Source organism: Erpetoichthys calabaricus, chromosome 9 (genome assembly GCF_900747795.2).
Source record: "Erpetoichthys calabaricus chromosome 9, fErpCal1.3, whole genome shotgun sequence".
Classification (NCBI taxonomy): Eukaryota; Metazoa; Chordata; class Cladistia; order Polypteriformes; family Polypteridae; genus Erpetoichthys; species Erpetoichthys calabaricus.
This window is the reverse complement of record NC_041402.2, coordinates 197,178,038-197,194,227: the sequence shown is the minus strand read 5'-3', so window position 1 is coordinate 197,194,227 and position 16,190 is coordinate 197,178,038. Positions and strand designations below refer to the sequence as shown.

The window sequence follows — 16,190 nt, the reverse complement described above, 5'->3', positions numbered from 1 at the left end:
TCTTCTTCTCCTTCTTTGCCCAATTTTCGCCAGCACCCTGTTGGCTAACAGTACTGGTGGCGGCCATTGTTAACCCGAGCCTCGACCAATCCGGTATGGAAATCTGTATTGTTGTCCGTATGTTGATCTTCCAGACATAACCCTCCCCATTTATCCGGGCTTGGGAGCAGCATGAAGAAACACACTGGTTTGTGCATCCCCTGTGGCTGGGTTAACAAGTTCCAAAGAGAACTAAAAGTCTAAAGGGCAATCCATGGTAAAGAATTCTTAGAAACACAAATTCAGAAAGTGAAGTCAGAGCACTGAGATCCAAAAATTCAATAATTCCAAAAAATCACAGAAATACTCAGTAAGACCAACTCAGCAGCTGCCTCATATTCAAAGACCCTCCAGAGAGTGCGCGTTTTCTCAGCTTTTATACGGTTGAGGGAGGTCCCTTGACGGAGATGAATGGGTGGCCTGACCTGTTAGAGCGGGGGTCCCCAACCCCCGGTCCGCGGCCCACTACCGGTCCGCAGCTGTCTGACAGCCGGGCCGCGAGAGAACTGCAGGCAACGGAGACTCACTCAGACTTTTCAGAACGCTTGGCGGGCGGGGCTTTGCAGCGGTGCAGAGAGAGGAGAGAGACTGAGGTGAGAGAGTATTACAACAAAGTTATTTTTATGGTCCCGACAGTTTTCCCATATGACACGAGTCTATAGAAATCGCGTTACTACGAAGTACATTCAGCAGATGCTTTCAATACAACGAAGTGACCTTGAAATGCTTGAACGAATCACCCACAGAGCAGTTAGATCTGTGGTCGCAGCTCAGATGTGCACGTTTGCACAACGATCCCCAAACAGAAACATTGTAAAAAAAAATCTCTTTCTTCGAACTTTCCTCGTACTGTTTTTTTTTTTTTTTGTTGTTGCTGTTTTTGTTTTCTGTGGTTTTCAGTGATACCTTTTGCTTATTGCTTGTCAACATTTGAAACACATCCATTGTAATTTAACTCATTGTCGTCCTCCTATAGAAATGGCAGACACGAAAAAAACGATAACAGTGTTAATGTTTGTGATGTGCAATCTGTTGGAATGGCAAATGCAAAGCATATGTCTTTGTTATATGCAAAAAAAGAAGAAAAATCTCGGGTTGCAAACGTATGCGAACTGCTTAATAACTTAATAATAATAGAAGTGTTATGTAAATTGTGTACAAAACTGACCCCCCCCCCCCCCCCCCCCCCCCCCCCCCCCGACCGGTCCGTGAAAAACTTTACATCTAATAAAGTGGTCCTTGCTGTCAAAAAGGTTGGGGACCACTGTGTTAGAGAACCACTCATGAAGAACATGGAACATAACAGAGCCAGCAGAGAGGCACGGAAGTTAAATTAAAAATAAATGAATAAATACCAAAAGTAACCACAACTCCAGAAAAATGCAACATCGTTAAAATCAGTTTACAGAGCAATCGTGTAAATGGAGACAAACTCTGTGCTTCATTACACGGTTCACGTAAGAGAACTTAAGACCCTGCTCAGGAGAACAGAACATTGTGCTCATGGTGGGAGTCTGCCAGGACCACTTATCAGAAAAGAAAGCTTCTGGGAGAAACACTTGAGCAGTGCCCCGGGTTCAAATCCGGTTCTGGGGCCTGTCCGTGCAGCTTGCACATTCTCCTTCTTAGGGCCGTTGCCATTGGGCTCCCAGGACTCGACTCACTGCACAAGTGAAGCAATAATAATCTTTATAAAAGAAACTTTTCTACTCCGTTAGAACCCAACCGGAGTGCTAAAGCGCAGGTGTGATGACGTCAGCCGTTTTCGTTTAGAGTAGTGTTTCTTAAACAAGTCTGTGATGGGTTAGGGCTAACCAAACCGCGGTTGGTTTCTCACTACTCTGAAATGATAAACAGTTCGGAAAATCCACCGATGTTTTTTTTGACATGCAGAAGTTTATTCCGCGTCAATCTTGCGGATTCGCCGCTCGACTACTCGGTACTTGATTAGCGGCGTCTTCAGTGACGTAATGCTCGATCGCTGGGCGCTCTACTGAAAGGCAATTCAAACTCCCGGGCGCGCAGCACTACCGGGTTTCCTCTGCTCGGGCAGCCTTCTCAAACGCGGCGCTAGCCTTGTCCCTTTATGGCTTCTCAGGAGTACTCGCCCGTGGCTGCGGCAGTTGGTATGGATGAGAACTTCTTGTCGCTGGATGACATCTTAATGTCCCAGGAAAAGCTGACGAGTCGAGTTGAAACGGTTTTTCCTCGTTTGGGATTTTTGGAAAAAAGTTCGGATGAGACCGACATCGCCGTGGTGAGCAGGCCCGCCGCTTTGCTTCGTGTCGCGTGACGGCTCGGTTGTCCAGTCCGGCGTTGTTTGCTTCACACATTTTGCCGTCTGCTTGCTGCCTTTGTATTTGCCTGTTAAAAGCCTTTTTTTTAAACGTTTGTCTTCAAGGTCCCCTTATATTTACTATTCATTTTTATGTAATGTGTTAAGTGTTTAAAATGTATTTTAGCAGTTGCCTTTGTTGTAATTTTAGGAGTTCTAAATTAGCGTTGTTCGAATGTTTGTTTCATGGGCGCTGCCTTTTGTTTGTAACACGGCGATTCCACGCTTTTAAAGACGATGATGTGGCAGCCGATGATACCTCACGTTTGCTGTCGAGGGGAAGCTTTGTGTGGGGATGCCGAGTGTGTCGTCACGATGCTGTAATCTATTAATTTAAAAAGTAGCTAAATAAAGAAGTGGTGGATTGTTTCACTGTCAGAACTTCCAGTGTTTTAAACAACAATGCGCCGGTTCAGATAGCAGTTTAATTGTATTGAGCATGGCAACTAAATATTTAAATTTATCAAAGGCTTCTGTTTTGAACTTGCACGGTAGAACATTCGGACTTTGAATGTCGTCTGTTTTATGTGCTGTTAAAATATCTACGCGTTATAGATCAATGAGAATTTCGTTGTATGGATTAAGAGCTTTTTAAACGAGATCGTGTGAATTGTTTTAAAATTGGAGCTCTTATTTTGGCTGCTTTTTTCAGTCGCTGCCCAGCGCTTGTGACCATAAGTGAGAATGCGGATGAGGACCCGTTGGTGATTCGGGATGTTTCTCTGCGTATTTACCTTCTACTTTCCTACCACTTTGTATTACATGGTCTGCTACACTGACCAGCTGGTCAAACTCATGACCGGTCTTTCCTACCCTCGCACACAAGACCCCCGAGCTCCTTGAGCTTGTCCACCCGGGGCAGCTGCCTCCCTGAATAGGCAGAAGCCAGTTGATGTGGCCTGGGGGTCAAGGAGGTGTCGCTCAGTGGCCATCAAGAAAGGGAGAGATGATCACATTTGCTGACTTTCCAGGAAAATGTTGATGGGAGTTCGGAAAGTCGCGTCTTTAAATGAGTTGTTCTGAGAGACTTCTTAGATAAATAGATAGGTACTTTATTAATCCCAATAGGAAATTCTTGTAAGCACTGCTAGCTTATTTCTTTTTTATATTAATAATGTTCCCTTGTTGAATATGTAGAGTCTATGGTATTGGCTGCTTGGGTAAATCCACAGTAAAAACTCGCTTTGAACTGATCTGTGAATAGTAACTGGAAAAAAGAGATTTTTTTGAAAGGAGGAAACAAAAGTCTTGGTCAGGCAGAATAGAAAACAGACATTGTATTGGGAGAAAAAAATGTGTGATGGCTGAACAATGCCTTGCCAGCAGCACTTGAAGGGCAGGTTTCATTTTTCCTCTAATAATGAAGTTTTAACTCTCACTTCACCATTACTAACTTTGATTGCATTAGTGGTCCTGCCACGCAGTCAATGTACAGATTACTTCATGTGCCCACCCTCTTGTTTGTTTGTGCCAGCTGGCTGTTTCATAGTGTTGCCTGTCTAAACGTATGATGCCATTGTAGTCGGGCAAAGAGATCGGGCTAAACCAAGAAACATGAAAGTTCTGCTTATGGTTCTTCAGTGTAAACTGCTTTAGAATTTATGAGAATAGGAAGCTGCAGCTGGTAATGGGCATGACTGGCACATCCCAGACCACCTGAGAGCTTCTACCCGTGTAGCTGCCTAGTAGGGCTGTCACAAATTTTCAAACTCTGATACAATACTAGGTATTGAAATTTGATACCATTTAATACCCCATACAGTATATAATGTAACTTGATAAGATGTTCTAAAAATATTGCAATTCTGTATGCATTCAAACTTAACTTTGAAAGAAATAGAAACTGTAGTCATTAAATGGAAACACTTAAGTACTAGTGGCTTTTTTGTGAAAGGGAAGTGGAAAGTTCTTTTTAAAAAAAATAAAAAAGTAAACAACTAGTCAACAGTTTTGTTTTTTTTTATAAACATTGATAAAAACAAATCCTGTTACTGAGCTAGTACAATTAAATGTTACAAATGTCATTAAAGTTGAACTGAATAAGTATTGCAATCTTATGTAAATCATATACATACAAATATTCAAACAAACATTAGAAGATCAGTAATGCAGTGTTTTGCTAGCTATTGTTGAGAAAGGTAACCGTCAGATGACATACTGTACTTAACAAGGCTTTGCATAAATGCAAACAGTGAAGATGTCGTCCTGCTCCCCTGGGAGGTCATTGCATTTTGTGCATTGTTGGTCTGCAGATGAGCCCTGATGTGCTGAAGACGGGCACTGAAGTGGAGTTGGCAGAATCTGAGCACACAGTAGAGTAGAGCTGCACTGAAAGTTGAAGTGCCTTACATTGTATAGTGAATGTGATAAAGTATCACTTTAAAATTAGAAGTACTAAAAGAAATGAATGCCCTACAGCAGCAGACTTTGTCTCAAGACATTAAAAATCAAGGGAGTGACGGAGCCCCTCTTGTCCAGCTTGCCACTAAATAAGCAACACAGAATAAAATTGGCCTGCAGGTAAAACTAATTGAAGACCCTGTCTTTTTGCAGCCAGAAGAATGCTTGATGCAACAAGTGTTTTAACCTGTAGAAAAAAAATGTGCGTCACATCCCCACTTCAAACACAATAGTTTACAGGTGTGTATACACTTATTATTAATGTTTCTGTAATGTGGAAACTGGGTACCTCTCAAAATGTTTCTTATTAAATTGCTCGCAAATCTTGCAGAAAGGCTCGCGTGTATCTCTTCATTTTCCATCCCCATTTACCACAAAGCCAGAGTATTTCAGACACCACTACAGCAGCCCTCTTTGTCAGCTACATGTGCTGGTGAAGGCCAACTTATTAACATCTGTGAGTGGATTGGAATGGCGTTGCCACTCAAGTCATGGTAAACTGGAAGTGAATCCATAATGTAGGCTATAGAATGAATACCATGACAAAGGAGGGTTGAAGTAGTTATAAAATGTTAAACTTTATACTTACCAATCTTTCAGTACTTTTGACAACCCTACCTACAGCCTAGGACAAGACTTTCTCTAAGACCATGAACAAGTGGTAACTGCAGAAGTCAGGAGAACAAGGAACGCCGGGCTGCATGCCACAGGCTTCCCTCAAATGCTGCTTGGGATCACGTCCTATTGACAATTGAGATCTGCTTACTCTGTACCATTTGGGGTGAGGGCACCTAATAAGGGTGCACACTCCTAGCACAAGAGTTCTGTTGGTTGGTGTGAGCAATGCCAGCATTCAGTTCTGATGGCTTGGGTGTCTTCACGTTGGTCAAATCGATTGATTCATTTTAGTATGAAGCAATAGATGTGCTGTTTGAGGGAGCTGATCTAAAGGGATTTGAATTTACCAAAATAACGATTATTTAACACATTTTCATTCAAAACATGTACTTTAAAGTGCTTTACAAAAAGTAAAAAAAAAAAAATTTCAATTACAAAGAGCAATAAATAAAATGAAATACAAAACTAATAATTACAAACTTGCACTGTACAGATAAACACGTAGGCCATAAAGGCACACACTCTCTGTATACAATACATCTAGATGACCACTATTTCTTCTTCTCCTCCAGGGTACGAAGTTGGAAATGCCTCTCTGGCTGGTGAAGGGTCTTCATGATGGCAAGCGACGAATTGTGTCTGTGGAGCTGCCAAAGATTTACAGAGAAGGCTGGCGCACCGTCTTTAGTGCTGATCCCAATGTGGTGGATCTCCAAAAGCTGGGGCCTTATTATTACAGTTTGGGTTTGCAGATGCTACACTTTGACAGCCCAGAGAACCTAGAGATTGCACAGACCCTCGTGCAGGTAAGTAATTGTATGGTTCAGAGTTTTAGTACTTATTTAGTGGTCGTTAACTAGTTCATGAGGCAGCAGTGCTAATGTGCAACTGGTAGTCCTCCACTGCCTGAGTCACACTGGTCTGGATTCTTGACCTGGCATGTACAGTAAGTGTGACAAACTTGCATATCTCTCAACTTTTGACGAAATGCGTCTTACCTGAATACTTAAATGAGGAAGGATTTCTAAATACAAAGTGGGGGGGAGACGAACGCGGACAGGGAGACGATCAGCTTGTGTGTGGCGCCACCCCCTCTACTGCCCTCTACTGTTTGCTATGCACGCTGCCAGTCTGATGGAGTTGCTGGGCTTTCCTCTTTTAATCTAACATACTGTAGGTGTTCTGTCCTATTGCAATTTGATACAGTGCTTTTAGGGATTTTTTTAGAGACTGGTTCTGTCTACATTCAATTTCATTTTGGCATTCTGTTATGCTGAAGTTAGAGTTTCTAATAAACTGTCCATATTTTGTGTGTAGTTTTTGCAGCACTGAAGATTTTTTGATAATTTGTTAAACCATTTCAATCTGTCCTTTCATTTTCTGAAACATTGGCTTTCTTAAGTAAGTCTTGTGCCGAGATTCCTCATAAAAGCAGCGGCATCACCATACATTGCGTGCGTGTGTGTGTGATTTGTGTATTTTAATCTGAAGATAGAGTTACAAATGTGTAGCATGAGGCTCGCTGTCACCTCAACAGAGAGAATGGCTTCTCTGGGGTGTTTGTTTTAAAAGTGAAAGCTGACCTGCTTTAAAAATTAAATGCCTTTATTTCAAGGAAACAGTACAGTAGATATTTATCACTTGTTATGTTGAACTGGAGAGCTCCTTTGTGGTAGCAAAATGTCCAACGTGGGATAAGAACAAGGAAGTAACCCCGGGCAGTGAGGAGTAGAAAAGTTAAAACGTCTCTGACCAGGAGGGTTTACCTGAAGTTACAAATACTGGAACAAAAGGTGGTTGTGTTTTGAGCCACACATCTTCAATGAGCGGAGTACAATGCAGCAGCAGTGGTCCAAATGATCGCATGCTGGTGTCTGCTCTGCTCTGCGGTACACGTGCTTAGTGTTTTGTGTTTTTTCTTGTTTGTTTTTTTTTCTCTCCTAAAAATCATAGAATATTGAGGAAGCCCAGCTGGGAATTATGTTTTTTGCAGGGTGCCGTACTGATATGTACTGCAAGAGAGCTGCAGGAGAAGTCAGAGTCCTCCAATGTACAAGTTAAGAGAAGTGATCGCCTGGTATTGATTTCTTCTGCAACTACAAATATTTGACATTGAATGTTTTGTGGTCTTCAGCCAAAGTCTAATATTGAATAAAATGCACCTGAGTTCACAATTAACACTATTTAAAACTTATTTTTGAGTTAATAAGATAGTCCAGCATCATTGTGTGAAAAAGTAATTGCCCCTAGTTAAATCCACTCATTTAAAGAGCATTCGTCAGCTGATTAAGCACGGTTCGAGATGATTATACCCAGCCAGTCCAATATAAACTTCACTTACTTTGACCCTTACCATCAAGTTGCTAGGCCAAAGATTCAACAACCCCATAATAGCATTATCAAAGAGAATTCATGAAGAGAACACAGAAAAAAGTGGTTTATGAGTTTAGAAAGGGCAACAAAGCCATCTCTAATTCGCTGGGACTATAGCAAACCACAGTGAGGTCCTTCCTTTCCAAATGGGAAAAGCTTGACGCAGCAGTGAACTTTCCCAGGAGTGTCAGCTCTGCAAAAAATTACTCTAACGGTGTTTTGAAAACGAGTGATAAGCTGGGTGGGATGAGTCCGTGGTGATCCTTTTGACACGGTTAGTGAAACGAGATGTATACAGGTCTGCAACAGATGGGAGGGCACAGCCAATTACTTTCTCAGAATACCTAACACACTGTAAATTATTTTTGGAGTGAGCCGTTGCTGAATTAAATTAGACCTCAATGGAGAATGTGATTACACTTTCAAATATGGCTTTGTACAATTGCACTAGGATTGGCTGGGAAATATTTAATTTCAGATGTTCTATCAAACAGTTGTGGCGAGCGCCCTCTTCTACGCAGTGGTGTGCTGGGGAGGCAGCATTAAGAGGAAAGACGCCTCACGCCTGGACAAACTGGTGAGGAAGGCAGGCTCTATTGTTGGCATGGAGCTGGACAGTTTAACGTCTGTGGCAGAGCGAAGGGCGCTCAGCAGGCTCCTATCAATTATGGAGAATCCACTGCATCCACTAAATAATGTCATCTCCAGACAGAAGAGCAGCTTCAGCGACAGACTGCTGTCACTGTCCTGCTCCACAGACAGATTGAGGAGATCGTTCCTCCCCCAAACTATGCGACTCTTTAATTCCACCAGGGGGGGTAAACGTTAATATTTAACATTATACATAGTTATTGTCTGTTTTTTTCACCTGTATTATTATCATTCTTTAATTTAATATTATTTATTGTATCAGTATGCTGCTGCTGAAGAATCTGAATTTCCCATCGGGATTAATAAAGTATCTATCTATCTATCTATCTATCTATCTAAAAAGTACAACTGCTGCAGAGCCTTCTTAGTAACAGAAGTGGTCCCACTTGAGTGTTAGTGATAGTTGTGCGCATAATTTGAAGGATTCCACCATCCTGACCGCAGAATCATTACTTTCTAGTGGGAGCAGTTGTAGCTGCTGTTTGAAACGTCAATGGTCATTTCAACCTTCTTGGTGAAGACCAGGGGCCTCATGTATAAACAGTGCGTACGCACAAAAATGTTGCGTAAGCTCGTTTCCATGCTCAAATCGCGATGTATAAAACCTAAACTTGGCATAAAGCCACACACATTTTCATGGTAGCTCAAACCCTGGTGTACACAAGTTCTCCGCTCGGTTTTGCAAACTGGCGGCACCCAGTGTCAAAGCAGTGCTACTGTTCCAGTGTGGTTTCCCTTTCTTTTTCAGATCCACATCCCTGACGCGGCTTTACAAATACACTGAAATTAACCACATATCGTTTATTAGTTTAAGGCATCTGATTGTATTTAACCTGTAACAATATAATGGTCCACAGAATGGTCAAACTATTCTAAATACCATAGCTGCTTTAGTGTTGTTATTCTCACTGCACCACTCGGAGCAGCTGATTGGAAAGAGAATTATCGGTATACAGAATCAAGCACACGCTGCCTCAGCCATTCGCTTTTTGAACTGCTCTCATCTGACAAATGCCTCAGAGCCTTTTCTGTACGGACCTCGCGGTTCAGAAACAGTTTCATCCCAAGAACTATAAACACACTCGATCAGTCCATCAAGTGCTCCTTGTAGAACTGTTTGTATTTATAAGTAAGATCACCTCACTGTAAACTTGCGATAGTTGTAATATTGCACAACCTGCGGCACTTCATAAAGCATGTATTTACATTGATGACGATATCATTTTTAAGATGAAATGCAGCAAAATATGTTTATTACATTATACAGATAAAATGTTAATGTCATTTAAATAATCTATATTGTTAATAATTAAATATGTGAGGACACAGTGCTGCAGCGCTAGCAAGGAGCTGGCACCCTGATTATTCCTGCCTTGCGCTGTATTCTTGCTGGAGCTGGCACAACACTGCGGAAAGACAGATGGATAGAATAATTAAACATGTACTATGAAGATATTTCAATGTTCCTTAAAAGTTTTGAAGAATCGGCATTCTAAGCTTACAGATGGCTTGACTTTTATTACAGAGCTTATTGTGTGGTGATTGGTTACTTGGAGAAAGAAAAGGTAGGACAGGGATTGGGGGTTAGTACGTTTGAGAGAGACAGTACTGCTGCAGTAAATTATTTCATCGAAGTTCTCGCATGGCGCAGCAAGCATCTTGCAGGAGGCAGGAACAATCACTGCACCACCGTGTTCCCATGTTTAATAACACGCTTTAACTCCTATCATCATGAAAATGATGTCAAGTATACATCTCAGTATTTTAATTATTCAGAGAGCTGTAATATGAATGTAATGAATTCTGTGTCCTGTCGGAGGAAGAGAAAGCCCATTTAAGAAGCACATAGAGCACATAGAAGATCACATACAAAACAAAGCATTAAACGTGCTACTTTAGTTATGATGGGATTTGAGAAACTAGTAAATAAAACGATTTTAAGATGAAGTTTATGTGTTCTACTTTAATGACAAAAACTACGTGATTAAAGTGGAAATTTCAAGATTAAAGTTGACATTTCATGTTTTTTTCCCCACTGTGTGCCTTTTTTTTTTTTTTCTCGTACCCTAATAAGCTTTCATATGACACTCAGACGATGGGCTACGACTCGCCTTTTCACGGCGACTTTGATATCTGACAACTTCTTTTTTTATTTCGGCCACTGTGCGACTTTGTGAACTTGAACTTTCGAGTTTCTCCAACACGCTATGTCACTCAATCAACTTCCTTTTGTTGATTATATTGCTGTTTGAACCAGTGCTTTTCCCATTGTCTTTTCACAGAAGGCTTCGCTTAAGGACTATTTATATTGATTTGCATTTTCAAAGAGGTGTAATTCTGGGAGGAGTTAGAGCAGGGCAGCAGACGCGTGCACGTGCGTTACTTTTCACATTGACCTGGATTTATGGAGCAGAAGAACGTGGAAATTGGCTTTGCACAGATTTATGCATCTGGATTTTTTTGTGCGTAAGCACATTTCCACTTTTGTCCGTACGCCATGTCATAGTGTGAATTCTATGCATGCCGTTATACATGAGGCCCCTGGTCATTGGTAACACACCAAGACACAAGCCGAGTCACCTCCTTTCTCCTTTTTAGTAATTAGTCCAATAATGGTGGTGTCATCAGTAAACTTAATGATTTTTAATAAATTGGTGTAAAGGGAATCAAGTAAGGGAGAAGTACAGAGTCTTGAGGGGCACCTGTGCTGATATGGAGACAGTCCACGAGGTGGGAGCCCACATGAACGTGTGTTGTTTCTGGTTTGTCAGAAAACTCTAAATCTGTTTACAGATGGAAGGTCTACCACAGTTCAGGGACAGTGGTGTTAACAGCTGAACTGAAGTCAACAAACAGCATTCTGGCACAAGTACCTTTACAGTCCAGATGCTTGAGCATAAAGTGAAGGCCCATCTTGATGGCACCATCCACAGATCTCTTTGCTAGATATGCAAACCGAAGAGGGTCGAGATCAGTAGCAGTGACAGACTTCAAATGGGTTAGAGCAATAGCCCTGTAATCATTGAGGCTGATTGTCTGAAAACTTTTTTTGAACACGAACGATAACAGAAGATGTAAAGCAATCGGGTACAGCACACTGAGCAAGAGACGAGTTCACGGATCTTTAATGAGAGGTGAGAACTGCCTGGCACAGTGTGAGACCGGGTCAGGGCTGGTTGACGTTTTGCAGTTCTGTGTTGCTAACGGCTTCCAGACATCGTATTTCTTGGTAGAAGCTTTTGTGAGGAAGTGGCTGGTGTCCAAACCACTTTAGAATTGAAAGGCGCAGAGGGATTGTTGATACACAGCACCTTGAAGTTCAAATCTGTCATAAAACTTGTTCAGGGAGGGATGTATCGGAGTAGGCACTGGGAGATGTCTCTCTTTTTGTAATTTGTAACATGAAAAATGGATACTGAAGAGCCTGGTAGGAGTCATTGAAGCTAAAGGGGGTGCAACCAGCCAATATATGTAAGGGAACAATTACTTAATAGCAGAGTAAAGGTTGGTGTTGAAGAACTTTGTTCATCTAGCAGATGATGAAGAACATTTTTGTTCACACAGGCACTCCTATTGGATAACAGATTTAGGTTGAAGACTTGAAAGAAATACATTTCTGTGATGTCAAGGTTTGTGTGGCTCTGTGACTGCAGCCATTGAATGCTGTAAGCGGTGGCATTTCAGTTTATTAAGTTGAAGTTAAGAGGAAGTTATGATAGGCCTGGTTTTATTTTGGAAGATTAAAAGTGTTACATTCTTGTTCTGTCAGCAGCAGATGAAATATCAGTTTTAAGTGTAGGAGTGCAGCTATGGAAAATGTACAACACACCAGAGTTGTGGGCATAGCGGACTGTAGCTGGTCGTGGTTGTGGTGATACCAAGTGTACCATCTCACTGACTGATGTGCTCGACTGCGATGGCTGTCTAGTGCGGTTCATTTCATTTGGAAAGAGGAGCTCTTGACAGTTAGCCTGTTCAGTGCTTCCTTGCTCGTACTGTTTGTGACATCCTTGCCGCGTCAGCAGTCTTTTATGCCAATCTTTCCACTCTCGATGCACACGGGATGTCTCCGTTTTTCTCTTAGTTTGACTTGCTGGTAATTTTTAAAGCAGCTGCAAGCCCCCTTCCATGTCTGATGTGTCACTGGTAGTAGAAGCACCTGGGTGTGAGTTTGGATCTGGAGTTGTCCTGCTGTATGCTTTGATTTCTAATCACCCCTGAGAAGTGGTTTGTCTTCTGTGGCCAGTAGAAATGAGAATGGAGAGCTTTATATGAAAATGGAGTTCCCATTTCACAGCACTGATTGTCACTGCTGATACAATTTGTATTCATTTGTCTCACTTTGCTAAGAAGTCGCTCACTCGTAAACGCACTTATGGATTACACTTCACTCCAAAGTCGGAGAAGATAATTGCAGTCTGTGTAGGTGGGTGGCTGAACGCTGACAAGCACATCGTGTCAGAATGAGCCCTCCGTTTGGGTTTATGATGATCACTTTATAGCTCCTTTCACAGTAAATGTGCTCTCCAAGGGGTGTCAAGACAAAGAGGAGCATATACTGTATGAAGTGCTGGGTGAAGCCAGTCAGACACTATAAAAGACTCGGGTGTAGGAATGGTGGATTAAAAATACTATGGTGCTAAAGGGCAAGGGGCAAAGGTAGGCCATTCTGGTCTACGGGGTCTCCCAAGGCACAGAGCTTTGCAGCAGGGCTGTAGGACTCCGTGATTAGGCTGGCATCCCAAGGTCCTCTATCCAGCAAGTTGGCAGGAAATGAGCAGCACTTGCAGGAATGCCAAGCATTGATATTCAGATGTTTAACCTGGCAGCAGTAGCTCTGTATGGTGCGGGGCTTGGGGGCAAGAAGAGATGGGCATAATTAAAGTTGCTTGAAAGCTGTTTCTGAAAACTGCCTGGTGAGGTTAGGGGTTTGGCTCCGACGCTGAATGGATATCTAAAGTTGCTGCTTGGTTGATTTGTAATAAAATACTTCTGTAAAGAATTGTACACCAGCTCAGATCATTTCTTTACCTGACTTACACTAAATTGCAGGTAGTCTTTCTTCCTCTTCTCTTGGAGTTTATCGCAGATTTAGCAAAGCCTCTTTAAATGAAGTCGGCACATTGGGCCTCGGCATCCTTCTTACTTACAGCTTGAGCCACACAAGCCTCACAGTTCAGATCCACATTTCCCAGCTGTGCCCTCGACACCATCAAGCTAGCAATGCCAACCGGGCAGAAAGTAATAGGAGTAGAGTGGCAGGGATTGAACCGTCTGCCTCAGTTTGTGTGACTTGCCATTTGAATTTTCTTTCTTTCTTTTTTTTGGGTCACCTCAGACTTATGTTGGCCGCTTCCGGCGCATCATGGACTCTTCCCAGAATGCTTACAATGAGGACGTGTCTGCACTTGTGGAAAAACTGGATGTGCTAGAGAGGAGCCTCTTTGGTGCTGGCCAGGCTGGTCTCAATGGCTTCCAGTGCTGGGAAAAAGGACACGCCTCGCGGATCACAGCATCCAGCCTGGTGAAGAACTACAGGAAGAGAAAATTTGCAGATTTGGAAGTCTGAGAAAATGATTTTGCCCAGAATGGCCTTTTTTGATATATTTAGCCTGTTTTTGTCGTGTGTGGCAGCTCAGTTTTAAACGTCGGCCGCCACAGTCGTGCGACTCCATTACAGCCTCGTCCTTTGAACCCAGAACACATTTCAGCCTTTTAACTCTTAATATTTATTCTTTGTATTTTTAAAATCTGTTTATTACAGTTTACTACTCTTTTGCAGGATTGTGTGAAAATGACAATTGTGGAAATGTGTGTGGAATCCAGCTTGTTGGCTAATTGTTTGCATTTACAGTAAATTTGGTATTCAGATTTGACCATTTTCATTGACTTGTGACTGTAATAATAATAATAATAATTCTTTGCATTTATATAGCACTTTTCTCACTACTCAAAGCGCTCAGCAATTGCAGGTTAAGGGCCTTGCTGAAGGGCCCAACAGAGCAGAGTCCCTTTTGGCATTTACGGGATTCAAACCGGCAAACTTCCGATTGCCAGTGCAGATCCCTAGCCTCAGAGCCACCACTCCGTCCTGCAATGTACATTAAACAGACGGCTCGCTTGGTGGAGCAATTTGAACACAAAGCATTTTGGGAGAAACCTGAGCAAGATTCTGAAGAATCTGTCGGCGGGTCCAAATAGGATTCCTACAAGAAGAAGGAGCTGCATAATAAGAGCAGGCATCCTTGTACCACTACAGGATTTCCATATAATGCCTTTCAAAACTGAAACAACTGCACGCATATGATCAACACCACCATCATGTACGTGAAGCTGGCAAGCCGTTCTACTTCAGTACAGCAGAGGCCTTGGCAGCCTGCCAGTGTGCTGGCCCCTCTTGAGTGGGCTTCTGCCAGTGCCCACCTTGCCATTCTCCTTTCGTCCCCTTCTAATTTGCCTCTTATCTGTGGTTGCTCTCGTGTTCCCAAGTTCTACTGTCGGAGCATCTGAGTTTTTTATTGTCGGTGATTCTCAGTCACTGCAGATTTTTTTCTTTCATTTTATCCATTCCACATTTTGGGATGTTCATGAAATCTAAACCAACCCCACTGCTCTTGTGTGGCTTTTCAGTCCACTTTAATTTTAGAAAGCTACATTTTAAACTTCAGAATCGTGTCTATGCCCTACACCTCCATGTTCTACCAAGTGGCTTCTCCTCCTGTTGGTGTTCTTGCCTGATCGTTCCTGGCATCTCTGTCCTTTGGCGAGGTTCCCAGCTACTTTGATTTGGGTAGTTCAGGTCACCCCCTGCCAAGATTCTCTGTTTCCTTTCCTGAAACTGTCTTTGTGAAGTTGTGTACATTTGGGGGTCCACAGCACAACTCCTCTTCTCCCATTCACACACACACACACACACACACCCTGCTGCTGCCTGGCCTTTCTCAATAGCGGGCACCCATGTGCTTTACACTCGCCAGTCTCCACATTTCCATGTAAGCACAGATTTCTTGAGCGGCTTATTTTTCCTATCATTTATTAGTGTGATGATTTCCTGCTGGCTACGTTTTATATTCCCTAACCCATCAGTTCACATGCCACCTACTGTTGTGGAGAGGTCTTCAGTAAAAACGAGCAGAGTCTTCAGAGAGCCAGTGGGAACTTAGATTGAATTGTACAGCACAGGAAACGCTTGCAGAGCACATAAAGCCATCTTGATTCATGAAATGAGCCCCAAATGTATTACAGATCTTATCACAAAATGTCCCCTCTTTCACACCAGTTTCCCCACATCAACTGTCCAGGGTTTCTCATGATGATGATGATGATGACTTCGCTCAGCACCTTTTCTCATTACAGTCACCTGGTGTTGCAGACCACCTCATGGCAATACCCTAACCCTGTGCACATCCCCATAATCATCATCTTCCCAGTTCATCTTCTCATAATGACCACTTTGGCTCGATGAATGTCTTTGCCCCCTGGAGGTGAACATCACCTGATGAGCCCACCCTTCGTTCTCACGTCCTAACCCAGAGCTGTTAAAGATTGATGGCCTTTTGGTTAATCACTTCTCACAGTTAAGTTGAAATCGGGAGGACCCACATGAAAACTGAAGTGTTCAATTAATAACTCAATTAATGGTTCATCGTTGCACTGGCATCCCTTATGGCTGGTATAATAGACAGCTGAGCCCATAAGCAGCAGCATGCAGCTTCATGGTTAAGAGCCACACTTTGGACGGCCTTGATGTGGTGCTTCAAGGCTGCTTGAAAGA

At 42.6% G+C, this 16,190-nt stretch overlaps 1 protein-coding gene across 1 annotated transcript; it reads left to right on the top strand.

The window, feature by feature from the left end:
• The first annotated feature begins 1,461 nt into the window (after window positions 1-1,461).
• Window positions 1,462-14,297, top strand: gins3 (GINS complex subunit 3). The gene is made up of 3 exons (XM_028808863.2): window positions 1,462-2,296; window positions 5,965-6,198; window positions 13,755-14,297. Exons 1-3 carry the CDS (start codon window positions 2,126-2,128, stop codon window positions 13,983-13,985), a joined length of 636 nt encoding a protein of 211 aa, XP_028664696.1. The 5' UTR covers window positions 1,462-2,125; the 3' UTR covers window positions 13,986-14,297.
• Window positions 14,298-16,190: the final 1,893 nt, after the last annotated feature.

Coding starts and splice junctions, on each gene's coding strand:
- gins3 (XM_028808863.2), top strand. CDS start 2,126: ATGGCTTCTCAGGAGTACTCGCCCGTGGCTGCGGCAGTTGGTATGGAT. Junction 2,297..5,964: donor ATGAGACCGACATCGCCGTG/GTGAGCAGGCCC, acceptor CTTCTCCTCCAG/GGTACGAAGTTGGAAATGCC. Junction 6,199..13,754: donor TTGCACAGACCCTCGTGCAG/GTAAGTAATTGT, acceptor GGGTCACCTCAG/ACTTATGTTGGCCGCTTCCG.